At 45.4% G+C, this 25,184-nt stretch overlaps 1 protein-coding gene across 13 annotated transcripts in view; it reads left to right on the top strand.

The window, feature by feature from the left end:
* LOC144608138 (rap1 GTPase-activating protein 1-like) overlaps positions 1-16,714 on the top strand; it is a 396,852-nt gene extending 380,138 nt beyond the window's left edge. For 12 of the 13 annotated variants that reach the window (XM_078425536.1, XM_078425541.1, XM_078425532.1 and 9 more), the window contains 2 exons: positions 926-1,029; positions 16,277-16,714. In XM_078425536.1, the coding sequence (XP_078281662.1) occupies positions 926-1,029; positions 16,277-16,300 (128 nt within the window). In that variant the 3' untranslated portion in view covers positions 16,301-16,714. Of the gene's footprint in view, positions 1-925; positions 1,030-4,524; positions 4,582-16,276 lie in introns of all 13 variants that reach the window. The other variant, XM_078425531.1, reaches the window with a different exon arrangement.
* Positions 16,715-25,184: the final 8,470 nt, after the last annotated feature.

Raw genomic sequence — 25,184 nt, 5'->3', positions numbered from 1 at the left:
TCCTGTGCCCTCTTCCCCACAACCTTCCTTCCTGGGGTTGTTTCATGTCTAGAAATAAGCTGGGGATTCTGAATGCACCTTGGGCCTGCAGTGTACCTGTGGAAACCACTCTGACTGGTTCTCCATCCATTCCCAGCAGCAGCCTCTGGGAGTACCTGGGATGTGAATGACAGGGGCCCTGAGCTGGGGTCCGGCAGTGACAGTGGCCCAGGAGAAGCAGGGCTGCTCCACTCAGAGTGGTCCTTAAACACTTATCATGCTCCTAACTAGCACAGACTCTGGAACCCAAAGCCTGATTCAGTCAGGGTGGCACAGCACCAGAGACCCAGGTTCGATCCTGACTACGGGTGCTGTCTGTACAGAGTCTGTACGTTCTCCCTGTGACCCGCGTGGGTTTTCTCCGGGTGTGCCGGTTTCCTCCCGCACTCCAAAGACGTACAGGTTTGTAGGTTAATCTGACTTCTGTAAATTGTAAATTGTCCCTGGTGTGGAGAATAGTGTCAGTGTACGGGGATCGCTGGTCGACACGGACTCATTAGGCTGAAGGGCCTGTTTCCACGCTGTATCACTAAACCAAAGAGTTATCTAATTGGGGAATAGAAGCCCTGCAGCCAAAAAAAAGTTCACATTGTCCCCCATTGTTTCAAGATACTCATATCTAATGATGAGTGGCTGTTAAATAACTGTGAAGACCACGCAGGTAAAAGGTACAACAATAGTGTTCCTATGAACTCAGTTCGTGAGGAGAAAGAACCAGCAACCTGGAGATGCCCTTGAGCCCCATGGTCTCAGTCACAGGGACCACTTTGGTTGCGTTGGAGCCGCGGTGATCTTGCCTGTCCCAGCACCCTGTGCTTTGATCTGTTCTCCTTGCCTCTGGCCTTGCGTGCACTACCCTCTGCCCATTCCCCCCCGGTGACTCCAGGTGGGCCTCGCACTCTACTCCTGGACACTAACAAGAGCAGGGAGCTACCCCGTCCCGAGATCAAAATTAAGCTCGAGAAATCCGAACCCCAGAAACTCTGTCAGGTAAGAAGATGCCGCTTGGATTCACGTTCGTATATATATTTGTCGGTATTTGCATTGTGCTTCCTGCATGCCTGTTATGTGGACACCCAGCCAGATGTTTGTGATGTTTGCTGCCGACGATGTTCAAAACTGGTTGCAGCTTCAATTTTATTTCACAAATGCATCTGCAATTACCAGCGATTTTGACTGCTATTGGTTTGGTTGTTGAATGGACCTGATGCCCATTCCCCAGTCAGTTCAGCAGACTGCTAAATTTGACATTAAATCCACCTGGCATGTGTGAGGCTGGCCCATATGGCCATCACCCTGGAAGTAACATAGAACATGGAACAGTACAGCACAGGAACAGGCCCTTCGGCCCATAATGTCCGTGCCAACCACAATGCCGAACTAAAGTAATTTCCTCTGCCAGCATATCCATGTGCCTATCTAAAAGCTTCTTAAATGCCTCCACCACCACCCCTAGCAGTGCATTCCAGGCACCCACCACTCTCTGTGGAAAGAAAACTTGCCCCATGCATTTCCTTTAAACTTTCCCATCTGGCTGATGTTTCCCCGTAATTAGGCAGAGAATTTTCTAAATCTTCACACGCTTGCCCGCCCATCATGAAGTGTGATTTATTTTCATGACGAGACCCTGGCAGCTGGAGGGACTGCTCAAGGGAATTTCTGGTATCAAGAATGCACTGTGCAGGATAATATGAGTTCAGGGATGCTTTGCCATGCTGAGGGGGGTGCATGAGAATGAGATGATCGGATGGTCTTTTCAGAGGGCTAGCATAACATAATGGGCAGAATAGTCACCTATTTTCATTCTAAGAAGTGCCTCAGCTAGAAACACCCCCGTTAATGTTGGGCCCTTTTAATGAGACATCCTGTACACGTAAATGATGAAAGCTGGAGTAGACATTTGCCCAGTTTGTTTACTCCCTCCCCAAACCTTGAACCAGGCTGCCAAGAGTGTTCAATCAATGGGACTTGGTCACCCACAGCTAATGAGATTTAATATAAACCAACATAATGCAATTCGTGAAAACGCAACATAGGGAGCAGCGGTAGAGTTGCTGCCTCACAGCGCCAGAGACCCAGGTTCGATCCTGACTACGGGTGCTGTCTGTACGGAGTTTGTACGTTCTCCCCGTGACCTGCGTGGGTTTTCTCTGGGTGCACCAGTTTCCTCCCACACTCGAAAAACTTACAGGTTTCTAGGTTAATTGACGTGGTGTAATTATAAATTGTCACTAGTGTGCCAAGGATAGTGTGAATGTGCAGGGATCGCTGGTCGGCGTGGTCTCAGTGGGCCGAAGGGCCTAGATCTGTGCTGTATCTCTAAACTAAATATATGTTTAGTAATGATAGAGTTAGCAGCTGAGGCACAGTTAATAAGTAGGAAGGAACTGCAGATTCTGGTTTACACCGAAGATAGGTCTGGAGAAGGGTATCGACCCGAAATGTCCTGTCCTTTTCTCCAGAGATGCTGCCTAATCCGCTGAGTTACTCCAGCACTTTGTGTCTAAGCACAGTTAATAAATCCAGGGAGCTAAACCTACTTCCAATATTTAAATGTCGTGCAAAATGTGTATTTGCTTGTAGTTTCATGTTCAGTATCAACCACTTTCCCATCTGTAATAAAATGAACTTCAAGGTTACACCTGACCATTATCATCCTCTATTCTCTAAGAGTAGATCACTTGTGAGGCACTAATTACATCTTTCTGCTGGGAATGGGATTGTTAATTGCCATAGTGCATAAACGGATGAGGTTACCTTGCATTCGGAAGCAAGCGGAGACCTGTTTGCATTGATTGTAATCTGGTGACACTAATCATGATCTTTCAGAGTAATGTGTTCGCTGCTTGGCTTTGACCATTGTTGTTGTGATATGAAAGGATAAAAATCTGATGGAGGGTTTTGTGCACTCAAATGACGTTAAGTTAAAGAGTTTTATATGAAACGTTGCTGGGGGTGGTAGTGGAAGCATATGTGTTAGTGGTGTTTAAGAGGGTTTTAGATGGATATGCAGGGAATGGAGGGATTATGGATCACGTGCAGACAGAGATTAGATTAACCTGCCATCTTGTTGAGCACAGACGTTGTGGGCTGAAGAGGCTGTTCCTGTGCTGAACAGTCTTATGTTCTATGTGGACACACCTCTGCAGAAAATTGGAACCCTCAAATTTAGCTTAAGTTGAGTCCCAGGAGCTTTTGGTCTCCTAATCTGAGGAAAGACATTCTTGCCATAGAGGGAGTACAGAGAAGGTTCACCAGATTGATTCCTGGGATGGCGGGACTTTCATATGAAGAAAGACTGGATAGAGTTGGCTTGTACTCGCTGGAATTTAGAAGATTGAGGGGGGATCTTATAGAAACTTACAAAATTGTTAAGGGGTTGGACAGGCTAGATGCAGGAAGATTGTTCCCGATGTTGGGGAAGTCCAGAACAAGGGGTCACAGTTTAAGGATAAGGGGGAAGTCTTTTAGGACCGAGATGAGAACGTTTTTTTTCACACAGAGTGGTGAATCTGTGGAATTCTCTGCCACAGAAGGTAGTTGAGGCTAGTTCATTGGCTATATTTAAGAGGGAGTTAGATGCGGCCCTTGTGGCTAAAGGGATCAGGGGGTATGGAGAGAAGGCAGGTACGGGATACTGAGTTGGATGATCAGCCATGATCATATTGAATGGCGGTGCAGGCTCGAAGGGCCGAATGGCCTACTCCTGCACCTATTTTCTATGTTTCTATACCAGTCAAAATGCCAGGACAGTCCAGGGTGAGTGAAAGGAGCAAGGCATTGCTTGTTCAACCTGAATCATTTGGGATCTGGATCAATTAGGGAGAACTGGTGAATGGCAGGATGGGAGGTAGACAGGTCCTTGTTCAAGTGCCCTGTGCAACATTGGTATCTGCAGGAAGAGGCAAGCAATAGCGATTTGGGCAGGTGGAGTCGAGAACCATGGTGAAGAAGTGTGTGCAGTAGGGATGAGATGCCAGCGATCAGCATTAAGCAGCTTTAATGAGTCATTTTGTTAGCCGCCTCTAATTACAGTGCATCAGGCAGAAATCAAAATGATTCCTGAATGTTTCCAAACAGGGATAAGATGGGAATTACACTGGCATGAGAGATGTGCCATTGTTAAGCACACACTCGTTCTGCAGCAACGATTAGTTAAGAGGCACTAGTTTGTGATTGCAATGGGTCATTAACTGGCTGGCACAGAAGCCACATGGAGACCCTGTGTTCAGTCCATGTTAGCTTTCCTTTTTAGACATGAGGCCATCTGCTGACCTCTCCCGCTGTCTTTCATAGGCATTTTCTTTTGTCTATCTGTTTTGTGTTTTAACCTGCATGGGAGGGGAAGGTGAGCAGCAGACATTTATCACTACATTTACAGTAAGAAAAATGTTTGATCCGTTTTTTTAAAAACTTGGGAACTGGAATGAAAAGCTGATTGCTTCAGACTAAAATTAGATGTATTTCAATGTAACTTTCTTGCAGCAAGATCTGGAGAAATAAATATTGAAGCAGTTTAACAGAAAGCTGAGCTTGAAACAGGTATAAATGACTTTTTGAAATTCTGAACTAACATGTCTCATTAATTGGTGTGTCTTCTTCTTGTGCTTGCTCTTCTCTGCCTCTGGTGCCTTGTGCTGTCTGCTTTGGCAGTGGTTGGTCTGGTTGGCAGTGGTCGGGGGACGCATAGATCTTGGCAATTCCTGAGGATGTCACTGCACTGAGACCACGGTCACCTTTCAGGAAACAGCCTGAGTGCAGTCAGCGTGCGGTCGTTAATCCACCAAGATTAGTTTAGTTTAGAGATGCAGCGCAAAAACATGCCCTTCAGTCCACGCCAACCAGTGATCCCTGCACACCAACACTATCCCACACGCACACACACACACACAAGGCACTATTTTGCCAAGCCAATTAGCCTACAAACCTGTACGTCTTTGGAGTGTGGCAGGAAACCAGAGCTCCCAGAGAAAACTCACGCAGGTCACGTCTTTGGAGTGTGGGAGGAAACCGGAGCTCCTAAAGAAAACCCATGCAGGTCACGTATAAACTCTGTACAGACAGCACCCGTGGACAGGATCGAACCTGGGTTTCTGGCATGCGTTCTAAAACTAGAGGGGAGAAGCTCAAGGTGAGAGTAAAGAGATTTAAGAGGGATCTCTGGGCAAGGCAGCAACACTACTGCTGCGCCACCGTTCACATTAGATATGAAAACAGTCTGTCTTGTGTAGCAGTCCTATATTAAGTTCCTCATCCCCCCAACCCCCCTTGAGAGTGCTGGGAGGAGACGAGAAGCCATGGGTCAGTGAATCAGGATGTGCACTCTTGCCCTCTCGGCAGCCTCCTGCCTGTCTGATCATTACTGTAGTTCCACTTGTGTCGGCATCCTCCCCTCCACATCCATCATCCCCCCCGAGACCCAATTAGCCAGACATCCCACCGATTTCTGTAACCTGTTCTTCGTGAAACTTAACGGGTCACGATGAAAATATACAGTATCCATGCTGATCTGGTCTCAACACAGTTAATTCTAAATTAATTATGAACATCCACTTTTTATGTTCCATTATCTCAGACAATAATTACAATGGTGCCAGGTTTTGTGACATTTGTATATCCCCCACGAGTGCTGAATGATAAAAGGGAACATTATAAAATATTCAGATTCATGAATGATTCCTGACTCATTAAAGAGGATATTTAATAATTAAAACCTTCAGTGAATATTTTGACTTCAATGAATAATTATGGCAAATTGCAATTACTGCAGACTAGATTTGTACTTTGAGATGTTGCTTCCACTCGTATGTCATAAAAATTGCCATTGGGTGGAAATTGCATCGTGTTACAAACATTTCTTAAGCATGTTTTGCAGTGAAATAATATTACTCCACGCCTTGTTAGAGGGGTGAGATTGAATTAGATTTTTTTTTGTTGCCATCCTGGGCAACCATTTTAAAACATGCATTCTAAAACAAGAGGGGAGAAAGAAGCTCAAGGTGAGAGCAAAGAGACTTAAGAGGGATCTCAGGGCATCTTTTCCCTCAAGAGGGTAATCTATGTCTAGAACAAGCTGCCCCAGGAACCTATAGAAGTAGATACGATTATGAATTTTTAAAGATATTTGGACAGATATGTGGATAGGAAGAGTTTACAGGGATACGGGCCAAATGGGACCAACTCAGAATGCCAACTTGGTCAGCATGGACAAGGTGGGCCGAAGGGCCTGTTTCCATGTTGTACACCAAGTAAATGCTGAGGGGATATCTCCTCCAACAGGATAGAGCAGACTCAAGGTCACTCTAGGGTGTGTGTCAGAACAAGGGGGCATCCAATGTATCTATCAGATGGAGAATCAAAGCTTATGGAGAAGAGTGGGTGGGGGGGGGGGGGGGGGGGGGGGAGCCATTGCATTAAACCTGCCAAAGTAGAAATGTGTTGAGATGTTGGGGGCTTTGCTCCCATCGTTCCAACACCGTTCAGTCCTGCTGACCAGGATCTCAGGCTACAGGGCAGTGTGTCAGTGAATGGGGTCAGGTAATGAGGCGAGAGAAGTGGGGAGCTGGGTGGGGAGAACATCCCTCCTTGGGATGGATTTTTTCTGCCCAGTCGATGGAAAACCAGGAGTGGGAGCAGAGGAATTGGACCTCTCCTCCCCGGAACCCAGTCACTGAAGGTAGGAGGTCCAGTTGCCTTCTGCAGGTGGGCTGAAAAAAACTAAGCAGTGGGAACAGGAGATGGCCATTCAGCCTCTCAAGCCTACCCCACCATTGAATAGGACTGAACATTCTTCGAACCCACTTTCCTGGCCTTTGCAATAAATCTGATCCTTCTCTAAATCTCATTCAGCTCCCTATTTCGATATGGCCAGCACACTGAGCCCAGTTAATCAGCTAATACCAGAACCTCACCAAAACCCCAGAACATTTCCCGATAAATAGTTCCAATACCCCCCTCACCAAAAGATGGTCAGCATGGATGACTTGGGCTGAAGGCCCTGTTTCCGTGTTGAATGGCTAGATTTTTTTTTCTTTCATAGAAACATAGAAACATAGAAAATAGGTGCAGGAGTAGGCCATTCGGCCCTTCGAGCCTGCACCGCCATTTAATATGATCATGGCTGATCATCCAGCTCAGTAACCTGTACCCGCCTTCTCTCCATACCCCCTGATCCCTTTAGCCACAAGGGCCACATCTAACTCCCTCTTAAATATAGCCAATGAACTGGCCTCAACTATCTTCTGTGGCAGAGAATTCCACAGACTCACCACTCTCTGTGTGAAGAAATGTTTTCTCATCTCGGTCCTAAAAGACCTCCCCCTTATCCTTAAGCTGTGACCCCTGGTTCTGGACTTCCCCAACATCGGGAACAATCTTCCCGCATCTAGCCTCTCCAACCCCTTAAGAATTTTATATGTTTCAATAAGATCCCCCCTCAGTCTTCTAAATTCCATCTCCCCTTTTCCTAATTGGCCACCATTCAGGTAATACTCTGCTTTACTGTTCTTGCCGCCAAAGTGGATAACCTCACATTTATCCACATTATATTGCATCTGCCATGCATTTGCCCACTCTCCTAATCTATCCAAGTCACTCTGCAGCCTCCTAGCATACTCCTCGCAGCTAACACTGCCACCCAGCTTCGTGTCATCAGCAAACTTAGAGATATTGCATTCAATTCCCTCGTCCAAATCATTAATATATATTGTAAATAACTGGGGTCCCTGCACTGAGCCTTGCGGTACCCCTCTAGTCACTGCCTGCCATTCCGAAAAGGACCCGTTTATTCCTACCTTTCGGTCTAGCTTTCACATGGTCAAATAAGTAATGCAATAGCTAACTTCTCACATGTCCTACCCGCAAAGGAAGAAGCACTGAAGCCAAGGATCACCTTGCTACTAACAGCAGGCTCTTGGCATAGGGTGTTGTTGATGGATAGTGAGATAGTGTTGTGGAAGCTCTGCCCTGTTTCTGCCTGGACATCTGTTGCCAGGAAGGTTAACTTGGGAAATTATTGCAGCAGAGCAAAATGACCAAGTGTTAGCACAGGCAGTGTTGAAGCTTGGCTTGTGTTTCCCTGCCCCGGGCTTGAATTTCACACTGGGACAAGAGCTCGTCTGCTTTCGCACCCGTGTCATTGTGTTACCTGCACGCTAACCTTTTCCTCTTCTCCCTGGCTGCTTCCCCGCTCCCTCGTTCAATGTCGGCAGCACAACCCGCAAAATCAGCCAATTGCAAAATCTCGTAAATGAAGTGCCGGAGGAACTCAGTGGACCAGGCAGCATCTGTGGAGGGGATTGACAGAAAACATATCGGGGCCCAAGATTCTGATCTCCTGACCCAAAATGTAATTTGCCCATTTCCCTCTACAAATGGTGTCTGCCTGACCCGCTGAGTTTCTCCAGAATCTGCAGTATAACATATAACATATAACAACTACAGCATGGAAACAGGCCTGTCCGGCCCTACCAGTCCACGCCGACCATTCTCCCTGACCTAGTCTCATCTACCTGCACTCAGACCATAACCCTCCAATCCCCTCCTATCCATATACCTATCCAATTTACTCTTAAATAATAAAATCGAGCCAGCCTCCACCACTTCCACCGGAAGCCCATTCCATACAGCCACAACCCTCTGAGTAAAGAAGTTCCCCCTCATGTTACCCCTAAACCTTTGTCCCTCAATTCTGAAGCTATGTCCCCTTGTTGGAATCTTCCCCACTCTCAAAGGGAAAAGCCTACCCACGTCAACTCTGTCCGTCCCTCTCAAAATTTTAAAAACCTCTATCAAGTCCCCCCTCAACCTTCTACGCTCCAAAGAATAAAGACCCAACCTGTTCAACCTCTCTCTGTAGCCTAAGTGCTGAAACCCAGGCAACATTCTAGTAAATCTCCTCTGTACCCTCTCCATTTTGTCGACATCCTTCCTATAATTTGGCGACCAGAACTGCACACCATACTCCAGATTTGGCCTCACCAATGCCCTGTACAATTTCAACATTACATCCCAACTTCTATACTCGATGCTCTGATTTATAAAGGCAAGCATACCAAACGCCTTCTTCACCACCCTATCCACATGAGATTCCACCTTCAGGGAACAATGCACAGTTATTCCCAGATCCCTCTGTTCCACTGCATTCCTCAATTCCCTACCATTTACCCTGTACGTCCTATTTTGATTTGTCCTACCAAAATGCAGCACCTCACACTTATCAGCATTAAACTCCATCTGCCATCTTTCAGCCCACCCTTCCAAAAGGCCCAAGTCTCTCTGTAGACTTTGAAAATCTACCTCACTATCAACTACTCCACCTATCTTAGTATCATCTGCATATTTACTAATCCAATTTGCCACACCATCATCCAGATCATTAATGTAAATGACAAACAACAGTGGACCCAACACAGATCCTTGGGGCACTCCACTAGACACTGGCCTCCAACCTGACATACACTTGTCAACCGTTACCCTCTGGTATCTCCCATTCAGCCATTGTTGAATCCATCTTGCAACCTCACTATTAATACCCAACGATTTAACCTTCTTAATCAACCTTCCATGTGGAACCTTGTCAAATGCCTTACTGAAGTCCATATAGACAACATCCACAGCCTTGCCCTTATCAATTTCCCTGGTAACCTCTTCAAAAAATTCAAGAAGATTAGTCAAACATGACCTTCCAGGCACAAATCCATGTTGACTGTTTCTAATCAGGCCTTGATTATCCAAATAATTATATATATTGTCCCTAAGTATCTTTTCCATTAATTTTCCCACCACAGACGTCAAACTAATAGGTCTATAATTGCTAGGTTTACTTTTAGAACCTTTTTTAAACAAAGGCACAACATGCGCAATGCGCCAATCTTCCGGCACCATCCCTGTTTCTAATGACGTTTGAAATATTTCCGTCATAGCCCCTGCTATTTCTGCACTAACTTCCCTCAATGTCCTAGGGAATATCCTATCAGGACCTGGAGACTTATCCACTTTTATATTCTTCAAAAGTGTCCGTACCTCCTCTTCTTTAATCCTCCTAATTTCCATCACTACTCTACTTGTTTCGCTTACCTCACATAATTCAATATCCTTCTCCTCGGTAAATACCGAAGAAAAGAAATTGTTTAATATCTCCCCCATTTCTTCCGGCTCAGCACATAGCTGTCCACTCTGACTCTCTAATGGACCAATTTTATCCCTCACTATCCTTTTGCTATTGACATATCTGTAGAACCCCTTGGGGTTTACTTTTACATTACTTGCCAAAGCAGCCTCATATCTTTTTTTCGCTTTTCTAATTTCCTTTTTAAGATTCCTTTTACATTCTTTATATTCCTCAAGAACCTCATTTACTCCCTGCCGCTTATATTTATTGTATATCTCCCTCTTTTTCCGAACCAAGTGTCCAATTTCCCTGGAAAACCATGGCTCTTTCAAATTATTATTCTTTCCTTTCCACCGAACAGGGACATAAAGACTCTGTACTCTCAAAATTTCACCTTTAAATATCCTCCATTTCTCTATTATATCCTTTTCATAAAACAACAATTTCCATTTCACTCCTTTTAAATCCTTTCTCATCTCCTCAAAATTAGCCTTTCTCCAATCCAAAATCTCAACCCTTGGTCCAGATTTGACCTTCTCCATAATGATATTGAAACTAATGGCATTATGATCACTAGACCCAAAGTGCTCCTCAACACATACCTCCGTCACCTGACCCATCTCATTTCCTAACAGGAGGTCCAACACTGCCCCTTCTCTGGTAGGCACCTCTACGTATTGCTGCAAAAAACTATCCTGCACACATTTTACAAACTCCAAACCATCCAGCCCTTTAACAGAATGTGATTCCCAGTCTATATACGGAAAATTGAAATCACCCACAATCACCACTCTGTGCTTACTACTAATATCTGCTATCTCCTTACATATTTGCTCTTCCAATTCTCGTTCCCTATTTGGCGGTCTATAATACACCCCTATAAGTGTTGCTAAACCTTTCTCATTTCTGAGTTCCACCCAAACAGCCTCCTTAATCGAGCCTTCTAGTCTGTCCTGCCAAAGCACTGCTGTGATATCCTCCCTGACAAGCAATGCAACACCCCCACCTCTTGCCCCTCCGATTCTATCACATCTGAAACAATGAAATCCTGGAATATTTAATTGCCAATCGCAACCCTCCTGCAACCATGTTTCACTGATCGCCACAACATCATACTTCCAGATGTCAATCCAGGCTCTAAGCTCATCCACCTTTCTTACAATGCTCCTAGCATTAAAATATACACATTTAAGGGACCCATCATTTCTTATTCTCAGTTTATTTCTTTTCCCTTTTTTCTCTCCTACATATTGGGTCTGAGTGTTTCCCTTTTCTGCCTCCTGCCTCACACACTGCCTATTAGCTATCTGTGTTTGAGTCCCTCCCCCCAACCGTACTAGTTTAAAGTCTCCGCAGTTATTTTAGCAAATCTTCCCGCCAGGATATTGGTTCCCCTCGGGTTCAGATGCAACCCGTCCTTTTTGTACAGGTCATACTTCCCCCAGAAGAGGTCCCAATGATCCAGAAACTTGAAACCCTGCTCCCTGCACCAGATCCTCAGCCACGTATTTATCCTCCACCTCACTCCATTCCTATTCTCACTATCGCGTGGCACAGGCAGTAAGCCTGAGATTATTACTTTGGAAGTCCCTTTTTTTAACTCTCTTCCTAGCCCCCTGAATTCTCCTTTCAGGACCTCTTCCCTTATCCTACCTATATTGTTGGTACCTATATGTACCACGACCTCTGGCTCCTCTCCCTCCCCTTTCAGGATATCCTGGACACGCTCAGACACATCCCGGACACCGGCACCAGGGAGGCAAACCACCATCCGGGTCTCCCGACTGCGTCCACAGAAACGCCTATCTGACCCCCTCACTATAGAGTCCCCTATTACTACTGCTCTCCTCTTCCTTTCCCTACCCTTCTGAGCAACAGGGCCGGACTCCTTGCCAGAGGCCCGGGCACCGTCGTTGCCCCCAGGTAGGCTGTCCCCCCCAACAGTACTTAAACAGGAGTACTTATTTCCAGGGGGTACAGCCACCGGGGTACTCCCTAGTCCCTGCCTCTGTTCCTTGCCCCCCCTAACAGTGACCCACTTGTCTACCTCCCGTGGTCTAGGAGTGACCACCTCCCTGTAACTCCTATCTATAACCTCCTCACTCTCCCTGATCAGACGGAGGTCATAAATCTGCCGCTCCAGGTTCCTAATACGGTCCCTTAGGAGCCCCATCTCGTCACACCTGGCGCAGATGTGGATGTCTGGAAGACTATCAGACTCCCAGATTCCCCACATCTGACACCCAGAACAAAAAACTGCCCTGGCAGTCATACTCTCCAAACAAAGCCCCGCGCTCGGTTACTAAACCTACCGCCCGGCCGCTACTCCAACCGCTCCAACCACCCACCCAAAAGAACTGAGTGATCTCCTGGGAGAGGCGAAAAACCGGATAAAAAACCCAGGCCAATTTGGGAAAAAATCCGGGAAGTTCCTCTCCGACCCCAAGCTAGGCGATCGAAACTAGTCCGGGAGATCACACAGGTCTTACTCCTTACTATCCCCACACAATCCCCACACAATCCCCACACACTACTTCCCAAGCAACACAGCTAGGTGCTGCTTGCTGCTGCTGCTACTGCTGATTGCTGCTGCTGCTGCTACTGCTGATTGCTGCTGCTGCTGCTGCTACTGCTGATCCTCACCAGAATCAAGCAGTCTCATTTTTAGACCAAGTATGCTGTTCTGGTCTCCCTATCCATTCCACTTAATCCTTTCACATTCTAAACATCTCAGATGGATAACCTCAATCTTTGGAAGGGAATGTAGAGCTGTTCATGCAGCCTGTCCTCTTCATTTAACCCTTTGTAAATCCCTGGCATCATTCTGGTGAATCTGCACTTCCAAAGATAACATAGCCTTTCTACAATGCATAACCCAGCTATGAACAACGTTTTCCTTCTGAGATCTGACCAAACTCTTCACCTGGAGTGCAGCACTATCCCAGTCAAGGTCATTTTGAGTTACTTTTCCCACCTGAAGGCTTCAGCTGTTGTTGACTCGTACAAAACCTTCTGCCCAGTTCTTAAGTTCAAAGTGGATCATCTCAAATTTCTAGATATGGAATTCCATTTGCTAGATTTGCCTCCACACTTTGAATCAGCGTCCACACAACTCACTGTATCTTCAACTTTGGGACTGATGGAAAACTTGGATCCACATCAGTACAGTGTAACAAGTGAGGGCTCCAGCCTGTAAATACCCTGAGGAATACTATCCAACACCACCTATCAAGGGAAGCACCAGTAGCTGCCCTCTAACTATGAGGAGATTCAACCAGCTAATCTTTGGGTTGAGAAGGTTGTCCCATGTCTTAGCTGCAGAAGTTGGACATGTTCTTTGGGGCTTAGAAGAATGATGAGTGTTCTTAGTGACCATAAAGGGGCATGACAGCAACAGAGATGTTTTCATGAGTGGGAGAGTTTTGAATGAGGGACAATTACAGGTTAAGGGGCTGGTCATTTAAAACAGAGGGTGGTGAATCCTCAGAAATCTCCACCCTAGAGGTAGTGAGGTTTTGTTTACCAGAGGGGTTTCCAAGAGGTAAATAAATTTTGGAAAGATTGTGGAATTGAGGGTTACAGAGGAACGGGGAGTGGTGTTGAGGCCTGGGCTAGATCAGCCACGATCAGATTGAGTGGCAGGCCAGGAGCCCTAATCCGGCTGCTATTTTCCTTGGTGCTTGCATTCTTCTATCTCTGACCTTTCAAACTTATTAAATCATCTATCAGTAAATGATTCAATTGCTTCATATTCTAAACATTGTGGGACAGGACCTGATGTGATGCCACTGCACCTTTTGAAGTCATTGGAGGATAAGAGAGTAAGAAATAGGAGGCGGGGTAGAGCATTCAGCAAGATCATGGCTGCACAGCAAGGAAACAGGCCCAACCTGCCCATGCTGACCAAGATGCCCAATTTGCACTAGTCCCGTTTACCCACATTTGGCCCATATCCCTCTAAGCCTTTCCTATCCATGTACCTGTCCAATGTCTTTTAAAAATGTTGATAGTACAGCTCGCTCCATATACCCACCGCTCTCTTTGTGAAAAGTTGCCCCTCAGGTTCATATTAAATGTTTCCACTCTCACCTTAAACCTATGTCCTCTGGTTCTTGATTTCACTACTCTGGGTAGGGTTGCAACTGTCCCGTATTAGCCGGGACATCATGTATTTTGGGCTAAATTGATATGCCCTTGTCCCGTATTAGGCCCGGGGGGCACTGTAGGCCTGGAGGGCGCTGTAGACCTCGACAGTTTAGGTCCTGACGCTCTAGGTTTCCGACATTTTAGCTCCGGACAGTCTAGGTCCGGAGGCCCAGGCGCTGCCTAACGGAGGTTGCGTAGCAACCCGCCTCACGGTCCGGACGACCGCCATTGGTGGAGGGGGAGCACGTGGCCGCTGGTGATGTCACCTTGTCCCATATTTGGGAATGAGATGGTTGGCACCCCAAACTCTGGGGAAAAGACTCTATGCAACTATCTGTCTATTTCTCTCATGATCTTATATACCTCCATAATATCATCTCTGTACAGTCAGCACCCATAGTCAGGATCGAACCGGGGTCTCTGGTGTTGTAAGGCAGCAAGTCTACCGTGTCACCCTGACTGCATCAGGCTTTGCGTCCCAGTGCCCATGCTAATTTGCGACTTGCTCTCCCTTATTCTGCTACATTCTTGCACTGGGAGTACATTCTATGGCCTCCTCCTGCACCTACTTTCTATGTTTCTATGGGAGTAATTCTGAGGTTACGACCTTTTCAGTCCTGTTTTTTAACCTCATTCCTAGCTCCCTAATGTCTGCCCGAGGGACCTCACTTATGTAGAGAACACGCCATCTTGGAATGCCACCCACAGCCCCTGGTATGCCTGTCTGAATGCCCCAGCCCCACTGCTCACCTGCTCTCCTGCCTCCCCTCCCGTGAGTTTGAGCCTCACACAGAGATACACTCTGTCGAGGAACCATCAACATTGATGAGGGAATATCTATTTGGGAGCGGCAGAGTCTCGGAAGGGTCCTGGTTCCCCCATCGACTGCCTTTTTCTTTTTTGTATTTTTAACCAAAAATAATTTATTCGACTATTTACGATAATATGTACAGTACGAAATAAATCAAAACAAACCACCACCGTAATAATGCAAGTCAAACTAATATTCTTCAATAATAAATATACCATGATACAACCGATCCAGCTGCAGCCTCTTCCTCCACATGCCCTTCTGTTCACTGGAGTCATCCAGGACCTCATACGCAAGACTCAAGAGACTTAGACAACCACCTTCACTGTCCACTATATTTAATACCAATTTTAGTGTCATCCTCAGACCTACTAACTATGGCACCTGCATTCTCATGCAAATCGTTAATATAATTAATGAACAACTGTGGACCCAGCACCGATCCCTGTGGGGAACCACTCGCGGCAAGCCACAAGGCTGAAAAGTAACCCTCTCTACCTGTACCTTCTTAAGAGTCAAGCCAATTTTGTAACTAACTGGCTAGCTCACACTGGATCCCATGGAATCTAATTTTCTGGACCAGCTTACACTGCAGTACCTTGCCAAAGTCTATGCGGGCAATGTCTGCCACACTGGCCTGATCCATTTTCTCGCTCCTCAAAAGATCTGCTTTTGCCCCCCATTCTGACCAGCCTCCCTGCCATTCGTCACCCTCACTAACAACCGACAAATATAAAAGAGGCAGAAAAGACTCACAGGATACCTACCTTTTTGGATCAAAGTTCAGCAACGCTCCCACCTCACCAAAGGCTGGACTCCAAGGACTACTGTGCACAAACCCCACTGTGGTTTATGTAAACACAGGAACAAAAACAAAACACCAAAGAGGTTATTGTAGAAATTTGTTAATGCACAGTGCCAACACATCCAAAATACAATCTTGGGGAGTTGGAACCCTCCCATTCAACCCCTCCTCCTTAAAAGAGAGTGCAGGTAGAAAGACGATCATGATGCAAGATGATCGAGGCCCAGAGTATAACTTGACCTCACACCAAATAAGGAAGAGTTCTCATGTACCTCAGCACCTCATCATCTCTGCTCAGCTTGTAACGTTCGGGCTTGATGTCATAACAATGGAAATGATTTTCAAATGTCTTTCGTTTTTATAGAATTACCAAAAGAGACACAGCTAATGGAGTTGAGAAGAACACAAATCGTTGCCATGAGTGAAGATGAAGCCTTGCTCTCGAAAGGAAGCTCCTAGAAGCCAGGATTATAAAAAATGATGAGAATTTACAATTATATTCTTGAACTGCATTGCACTTTGATTGATGGAGATTCAGTTTCGACTGCCTCTGCGTAGAAACTGTTTGTGATTATCTGTGTCTTGTGTATTTGTGTTAATATTGTCACTGGATAAAGTCTAAAAGCACAAATGATGAAGTTAGTGGATCACTGTCAAACCCTTTAAACACTGCATTAGGCTATATTTATGGAAAATGTCTCTGTGGTTTATTGTTGCTAAAACTAGCTAAATGTCACTGCTGAATGAAAAATGTGTAAATAGGCTTTTGTAAATAATGCACAATTAAAAAAAAATCATGAATGTTACAATCAAAATTATCCACGTGGTTTCTTAGTTACGGTTTGAGCTCGAACCATTTATCCCCGGATACAGGAGCTGGATCTTGGCAGGAAGACCATATTACACAAGGCACAACTCTTGGGGGACTAACACATTTGCCAATCCTACCTGCTGGAGGGACTCGGAAGGTCAGGCAGCATCAGTCTGGTGAAGGGTCCCCACACGAAACATCGTCTGTCCATTCCCTTCACGGGGGGCGGCACAGCGGTGGAGTTGCTGCCTTACAGCGCCAGAGACCCGTGTTGGATCCCGTCCACGGGTGCTGTCTGCATGGAGTTTGTACGTTCTCCCCGTGACTTGCGTGGGTTTTCTCTGGGATCTCCGGTTTCCTCCCACATTCCAAAGACGTACATTTTTTTAGATTAATTGGCTCCAGTAGGAATTGTAAATTGTCCCTCGTGTGCAGAATAATGCTGGTGTATGGAGTTCGCTGGTTGGCACGGACTCGTTGGGCAGAAGTGCCTGCTTCTGTGCTGTGTCTCTAAACTAAACAATGCTGCCCGACCCGCTGAGTTCCTCCAGCACTTTGCTCAACATTCCAGCATCCACAGTTTCATGTGTGGCCAATCCTACCTACATTTCCTTTTAGAAACCCAAACCCTTCGCTGCAACTAAGTCGACTCATTACCTCATTTGGCGATGCAAGGTTTTTTCATTGATGTCTTCAATGTGATTTTCAGAAGAACCATCTATTTTTCTTGTTTTTCCTGAGTAGGCCTCTAAAAAGTTTTTAAAAAAGATTTTCAAATTGTTACAGATTTTAATACCGCAAAAAGATTACTGAAGTTTAAAAAAATAACACTTATTAATTAAATTAGGCTATCAATAGGAAGACAATACACCAGAGATACCAACAGAAAGGAAGAATATGCAAACCAGCATTCTTTTCTCTACAAAAAATCACTGTTTCACTAGTTCCTTGGATGATGTGTTTGCATACAGGATAAGTAGGCCGTTTAGAAGAAAGAGAGGTGATCTCAGAGTCCTACAGCATGGAAACAGGCCCTTCGGCCCAACTTGCCTATGTAGACCAAGGTATCCCATCTACACTAGTCCCACCTGCTCATGTTTGGCTCGTATTCTTCTAAACTTTTCGTGTACATGAACCTGACCAAATGCCTTTAAATGTTGTCATAGTACCTGCCTTAACTATCTCCTCTAGGAGCTAGTTCCACAAACCAATCACCATCTGCATGAATAAAAGGGAATAAGGTCCCTTTTAAATCTTTCCCCTCTTACCTTAAACCTCTCGTTCTTGATTCCACTACTTTGGGTAAAATAGTATGCATCTACTCTAATTTTCCCCTCATGAACTTACACACCTCTATAAGGTCACCACTTACCCTCCTGTGCTGCAGGGAATAAAGTCCAAGCCTGCTCACCTCAAACCTATGTCCACTGGTTCTTTTTTTAAATCTGATTTTTTTTTAAATATTTATTTATTTTCCAGTCAATACAATATGACAGATTGACCATACAGTTGTGAAAGTTAAATAGTGTGTGAAATCATTGTATCAAAGATAAAACAATATAATCACACATGATAGTTTCCGACTGAAAAAAGGGTGTAGGCAGAAGCCAAATTTTATTGTGCCTACCCTTAAATACTTAACAAAATATAATTAAAAAAAACACAAGATCATAAGTCAGAAGCAGATCAACAAAACATAGAAAGAAACACAAATAGAGTCAAGAACCATCATTTCTGTCATGTCGGTTATTTCTCAGTGCTGATCACATATTTTGTATCTTTCAAATATAATATTTTTGAATATTTTCTTGAATTTACACATATTATTACACTCTTTTAATTCATTGTTGCAACTATTAGGTGGCTGCAAAGTGCCCATGTGGATGATGAGGTGCTTACAAGGTGATATAATCAGAGTCACAAAGCTAGGAAACAGGCCCTCGGAACATTCTAGAGCACGCTGACCATCAACCACCCCAGCACATTTAATCCTCCCCACATTCACCCCCTCACCTTACAGCGCCGGAGACCCTGGTTAGATCCCCACTACATTGCTGTCTGTATGGAGTTTGTACGTTCTCCCCGTGACCTCGTGGGTTTACTCCAAGATCGTCGGTTTCGTCCCACACTGCAAAGGCTTACAGGTTTGTAGGTTAATTGGTTTGGTGTATGTGTAAATAGTCCCGTGTCTGTAGGATAGTGTTAATGTGCGGGGATCGCTGGTCGGTGTGGACTTGGTGGGCCAAAGAGCTTGTTCTGCGCTGTATCTCTAAACTAAACAAAACACCCACAAGTCTCTGATGAAAAGTCATTGATCTGAAATAAGTTCCTCTTCAGACAAAATACTGACCAACATGTCCCACCTGCCTGTGTTTGCCCCATATCCCTCCAAACCTGTCCTATTCCTGTACCTGTCTAATTGCTTCTTGAACGTTGCATTTGTCCCCGTCTCAACGACATCTTCTGGCAGCTCGTTCTATATACCAACCACTTATTTGAGTTTAGAGCTTAGCGAAAGACCTGAAATTGTGAGGTTAAACATTTTGATAAGCAGAAGAGAAAAAGCAAAATATTGCTTCAATGAAGAGAGACCACAACTGGTGCAGTCATAGAGTTTTACAGCACAGAAGCAGGCCCTTCAGCCCACAATGTCAACCATTACACCCATTTAGAATAATCACATTTACCTAGGGACATAGTCTTCCTGCCTCGGTGACCCAAGTCCTTGTCCAGATGCTTCCTAGTTGTTGTGGAGTTCTGCCTCCACCAGTTCTTCAGGCAGTGCGTTCCAGTCTACTGTGGTTAAAAAAAAGGCAAAGAGATCACTTGGATGCAATGACCTTGCAGCCATGTCATTAGCAGGAAGACAGATGGAACTCTGACCTTCAATGAAATGGGATGCGATGTAAAAGTGGGGAAATCCCTGGATCTTGGTGACGAGTCGTGACAGTGTGGTTTTTGAGACAACATGTCATGGGTGGGGATTATGAACCAACAGACACAATCTCAGGGGGAAAAATGTACATTTAGGATGCAGACGGGGTGGAATTATTTTCCTTAGAAGATTGAGAATCTCTATTCCAGAGTGCAGTGGTAACTGAATTTTCAGAAGGCCAGGCTGGATTTTTTTTTTTTGGATCCATTGAAAGATACAGCAGGGGAACAGGCCCTTCAGCCCAACGAGTCCACGCTGACCATTGATCACCCATTTACAGTAGATCTATCATTCCAGCTGGGAATAAACTGTCCCTGAATCTACGACTCTTCTAACTGCCAAACTTTAATAAACAGTTTAGATTCTTCGCATGTCCAACTGCAGTGTTCTGCTACTGCAGCAAATGGAACATAGGGAGAGTGGGTGTGAGTGTGTGTGTGTGTGAGTGTGAATGTTAATGGGCTTTACAGTAGGTGGGGTCTAGGAGAATGAGATCTAATCTTATTGGAATGGCTTTAGCAGTGGATGTTCCGGAATTTAGCTAAGATTTGGAGTTATGTAAGCAGAACAGTCTGAAGAAGGGTCTCGACCCGAAACGTCACCCATTCCTTCTCTCCTGAGATGCTGCCTGACCTGCTGAGTTACTCCAGCATGTTGCGATACGCAGAACTAAATTCAGTTCTGGTCTTTTGTCTTAAGGAAGCAATTTGGAGAAGGTCACTAGATTATTAAGGAGTTGGACACATTAGAGGCAGGAAACATGTTCCCAATGTTGGGGGAGTCCAGAACCAGGGGCCACAGTTTAAGAATAAGGGGTAGGCCATTTGGAACAGAGATGAGGAAAAACTTTTTCAGTCAGAGAGTTATAAATCTGTGGAATTCACTGCCTCAGAAGGCAGTGGAGGCCAAGTCTCTGAATGCATTCAAGAGAGCTAGATAGAGCTCTTAAGGATAGCGGAGTCCGGGGGTATGGGGAGAAGGCAGGAACGGGGTACTGATTGAGAATGATCAGCCGTGATCACATTGAATAGCGGTGCTGGCTCGAAGGGCCGAATGGCCTCCTCCTGCACCTATTGTCTATAGAGTTCACGAAAGAGAGCCCCGAGATAAAGGGATTCTTTTATGAATAGGGATTATGAAGAAAGGTTAAAAATATAAGCATCCGGGAAGATAACGTACAAAGTGATTTCAAACAATTTTTCACATAAGTTGATGCTGGCTGATGCCAATGTTGCCTTCAAGGATGCCATGGTATTAAAATTCCAGGTCCTTGGAGCATAGTGTTTATTGGAAAAGAGGCAGGTGGCCTGGGACAGAGCCATGGTGAACAAGTCCACATTAGGGAGTGTTTACTCAAAATGGATGACAAAACCATGCCAGATATATTGCACCTCAAATGGCAAATTCTGACTCAATGACATAAAAATGGGTCCAGCACCAACTGGCATTAGGATGGCACGGTGGCACAGCAGTAGATCCTGACAGCGGGTGCTGTCTGTACGTTCTCCCTGTGGGTTTTCTCCGAGATCTTCGGTTTCCTCCCACACTCCAAAGACGTCCAGGTTTGTAGGTCAATCGGCTTGGTATAAGTGTAAATTGTCCCCAGTGTTTGTGTGGGAGAGCGTTAATATGCGGGGATCGCTGTATCTCTAAACTAAATTAGACTACCGCAAGTCACAGGTGAGGAGGATCAAAGGCCCACCATGACCTCAAGAATGGTGACTGCCAAATGGACCCTGCACCAGGTGAAGCTCTACGCTGTGCAGAGTTTTGAAGAAATCTCTGTCCACAAAAGAAGTAACTAAAGTTAGGCAGAGGCATCATTGTTGGCAATGGAACATAGAATTCTCCAATTATAGGTAACTAACCAACAAACACCCCCCCCCCCCCCTCCACCTTCTCCTCTCTCTTCTCTATTCCCCACCTGATGCACACTCATCTCTCACACAATCCCATCCCCCCCCCCCCCCCCCCCCCGCTACATCATCCACGCTTCTCTCCTTATCTCACAGCCTTTCGTTTTTTTCCATCTCTGGCCTTTGTCCAACCAAAGGTAGGCACAAAAATGCTGAAGAAGGGTCTCGGCCCGTAACGTCGCCCATTCCTTCTCTCCTGAGATGCTGCCTGACCTGCTGAGTTACTCCAGCATTTTGTGAATAAATACCTTCGATTTGTACCAGCATCTGCAGTTATTGTCTTACAAAATGCTGGAGTAACTCAGCGGGACAGGCAGCATCTCTGGAGAGAAGGAATGGGTGACGTTTCGGGTCGAGACCCTTCTTCAGATCTTTGTCCAACCATCCGCCCATCAAATCCTCCCTCACTTGTATCCACCTATCACTCGCCAGGCTTTGTCTTGCCCCCAACTCTCTGCCAGCTTTCTCCCCGCTCCTCCAATCAGTCTGGAGAAGGGTCCTGACCCACCAGAATCTCACTAATTCATGTCCTCTAGAGATGCTGCCTGTCCCAGAGTTACTCCAACAACTTGTGTTTTTCATTGCTGGATACCATGCACCTTATCACCACAATGTATCAAATACAACCGACAACACCACTACTACAGTGGTTACATTTCAGTGCAATGGTAACAGTTGATGTTTTGAATAGGTAATACACTATTGATATTTGTGAATGGTTAGGGAGATTGCGATCATATGCACGTGAAACCAAATTGGATAATTGAATCATTGGACTGTCACTACCCAATGCCTGGATTGGATACTTCACTGGACAATTTGCAATTCAGAGATTCATAGACAAGATGACTAAAAGTCTACGCTTGCTTAATTTTAGTTTAGTTTATTATTGAGCAACTTGTTCTGCATGCTATCTAGTCAAATCATACATTACACATACATTAAACCCTTGCTAAAACTGACCACACAGGGGGAGATGGTGTGTGTTATTACCAATTGTCCACTATAACCGAATGAGGGGGTTAATATGTACAGCGCAATTGAAAAACACCTGCCAATAACCACACACTATACAAGAAAGTACATAATATCTTGGGACAGCACAATGGTGTCACGATAGGGTTGCTACCTCACAGCGCCGAAGACCAGAGTTGGATCCTGACCTCGGGTGCTGCCTGCAGTTGCGTGGGTTCCCTTCGGGTGCTTGGATTTCCTCCAGTGCCGTGCAGACATAGAAAATAGGTACAGGAGGAGGCCATTCAGCCCTTCGAGCCAGCAGCGCCATTCAATATGATAATCGCTGATCATCCAAAATAGACGAGGCCGGTTTGTGGTTAGGGCTGGCTTCTGTGGGTCGCTGGTGAAGCTGCTGCCAGGGCGTTGGTGAAGGCAGATATGATCGTGATGTTGATGAGGCTTTTAGATAGGCAGATGGATATGTCGGGAAGAAGGGATTTTGATCTTGTGCGGGTAGAGGCATCGTATCTGGCATGGACATTGTGGACACAAGGGCCAGTTTCTGAGCTGTACTTTACGTTCTGTGTCCATGTATGTAAATAGTGATTCTAAGGTATTATTTTATGTATGTGGACAATTTATGGTTTGAACAAGTTTATTTCTTCAAGGGATTAGTGTGAGTGTACATTGAGCACCCCAAGGTACCAAGTGGTATGACTTTGTTGTCCCAGTCAGTGCTGCTCATTTCACGTTGACTGCCTTTAATGAGGCAAGTTCTGTTATTATAAGAAAATAACTGCAGATGCTGGTATAAATCGAAGGTATTTATTCACAAAATGCTGGAGTAACTCAGCAGGCCAGGCAGCATCTCAGGAGAGAAGGAATGGGTGACGTTTCGGGTCAAGACCGAAAGGTCTCCCAGCCCTAACCACAAACCGGCCTCATACAGATTGTAAACGACGACAGATGTTCTGTAGAAAGTATCCTGACTGATTCCATCATGGGCTGGTTTGGCAATTTCCCAAGATATATAGAAATACAAGAGGCTGCAGGGAGTGCTGGACTCGGCCTGGTCCATCATGGGTTTAGCCTCCCCACCATTGAAAACATCTACATGAGGCACTGTCTGAAGGTGGCATGTATCATCAACGATCCCCAATTGAACTCTGGGCAACTCTGGCCCATGCTGTCTCGGTTCTTGGCCCTCCAAAATATTCCAAATGGAATCTTCTCACTGCTACCATCGGACAAGAGGCACAGAGGCCTGAAATCCCACACCACCAGGTTCAGGAACAGCTATTTTCCTACAACCATCAGGTACTTGAACCAGCCTGCACAACCCTAATTCCACCTCAACAATAGAACACTGCAACCCACTCTTGCACCACCATGGACTTGTTTCTTCTAGAATTGTGAGATTTATGTATAATTTGTTTTATTTGTGTTTGTCCGCCTGTGATACTTCGAGATTTTTCACCACTCCTGTATCTCACTGTGCTTCCCGAAGATCACAATAAACTTAAACCTGCAGGCAAATGAACAAATCTCATTAATTAAGTTTAAATTATGAAAGTGGATGGGGGGAGAATATGTCCACTTGTGCAGCAAGCAACCACCAATGTAAGGCAGCAACAATGAAAGTTGACCAGGTATTCAGGGAACAGAGCAAAATATTTCACAGAGAAGGGAATTCCACCATTTATAAACTGGTGAATATAGTGAATGTTACACTAATCTTTGCTTCAGTCATAGAGTCATAGAGTGATACAATGTGGAAACAGGCCCTTTGGCCCAACTTGCCCACACCGGCCAACATGTCCCAGCTACACTAGTCCCACCTGCAAGCATTTGGTCCATACCCCTCCAAACCTCCCCATATCCATGTACCTATCTAACCGTTTCTTAAATGTTGGGATAGTCCGTGCCTCAACTACCTCCTCTGGCAGCTTGTTCCACACATCCACCACCCTTTGTGTGAAAAAGTTACCCCTCAGATTCCTATTACATTTTTTTGCCCTTCACCTCAAGCTTATGTCCTCTGGTCCTCGATTCACCTTTGCATCTACCCGATCTATTCCTCTCATGATCTTATACACCTCTATTAGATCACCACTCACCCTCCTGCACTCCAAGGAATAGAGTCCCAGCCAAGTCAACCTCTGCCTTTAGCTCAGACCCTCTAATCCTGGCAACACCCTCATAAATCTCTGAAAGTCCCTGAAAGGCATCAAATTATAGGGGGGGGGGGGGGAGGGGGGGAATGACACAACTGCTGCTGACTTAATTTCAAAAGGAAGAGGCACAGGTACCTAGCCTACTCCTTGGTGCTGTTGATGGGCCACTTCACTGCTGCACACTAACCACTAACAGCAGCAAGACAGAGCAGGGAACCTGATCTGTACAAAGCCTGCGTCGTTAATTGCAATAACGATGTTCTCATCTCCACTGAAAATTGCTGCTGTAAACCAAGTAGCCCGTTCAGTAACAATATCTTGTATCAACTGCTATTGTTATGTCTATGTTTCCACTGATCCTTGGGTCGCGTGTACAGGGTTTCCACCTGAAATGCCGACTATTCGTCCATCCAGCCCAAAAGCCACAGATACTACTCGACTGCAGAGTTCCTCTGGTCCTGCCATGCAGCTCTTGCATG

Source organism: Rhinoraja longicauda, chromosome 30 (genome assembly GCF_053455715.1).
Source record: "Rhinoraja longicauda isolate Sanriku21f chromosome 30, sRhiLon1.1, whole genome shotgun sequence".
NCBI lineage: Eukaryota > Metazoa > Chordata > Chondrichthyes > Rajiformes > Arhynchobatidae > Rhinoraja > Rhinoraja longicauda.
Note: the sequence above shows the minus strand (reverse complement) of the source record. Positions and strands in the feature narration are given on the sequence as shown.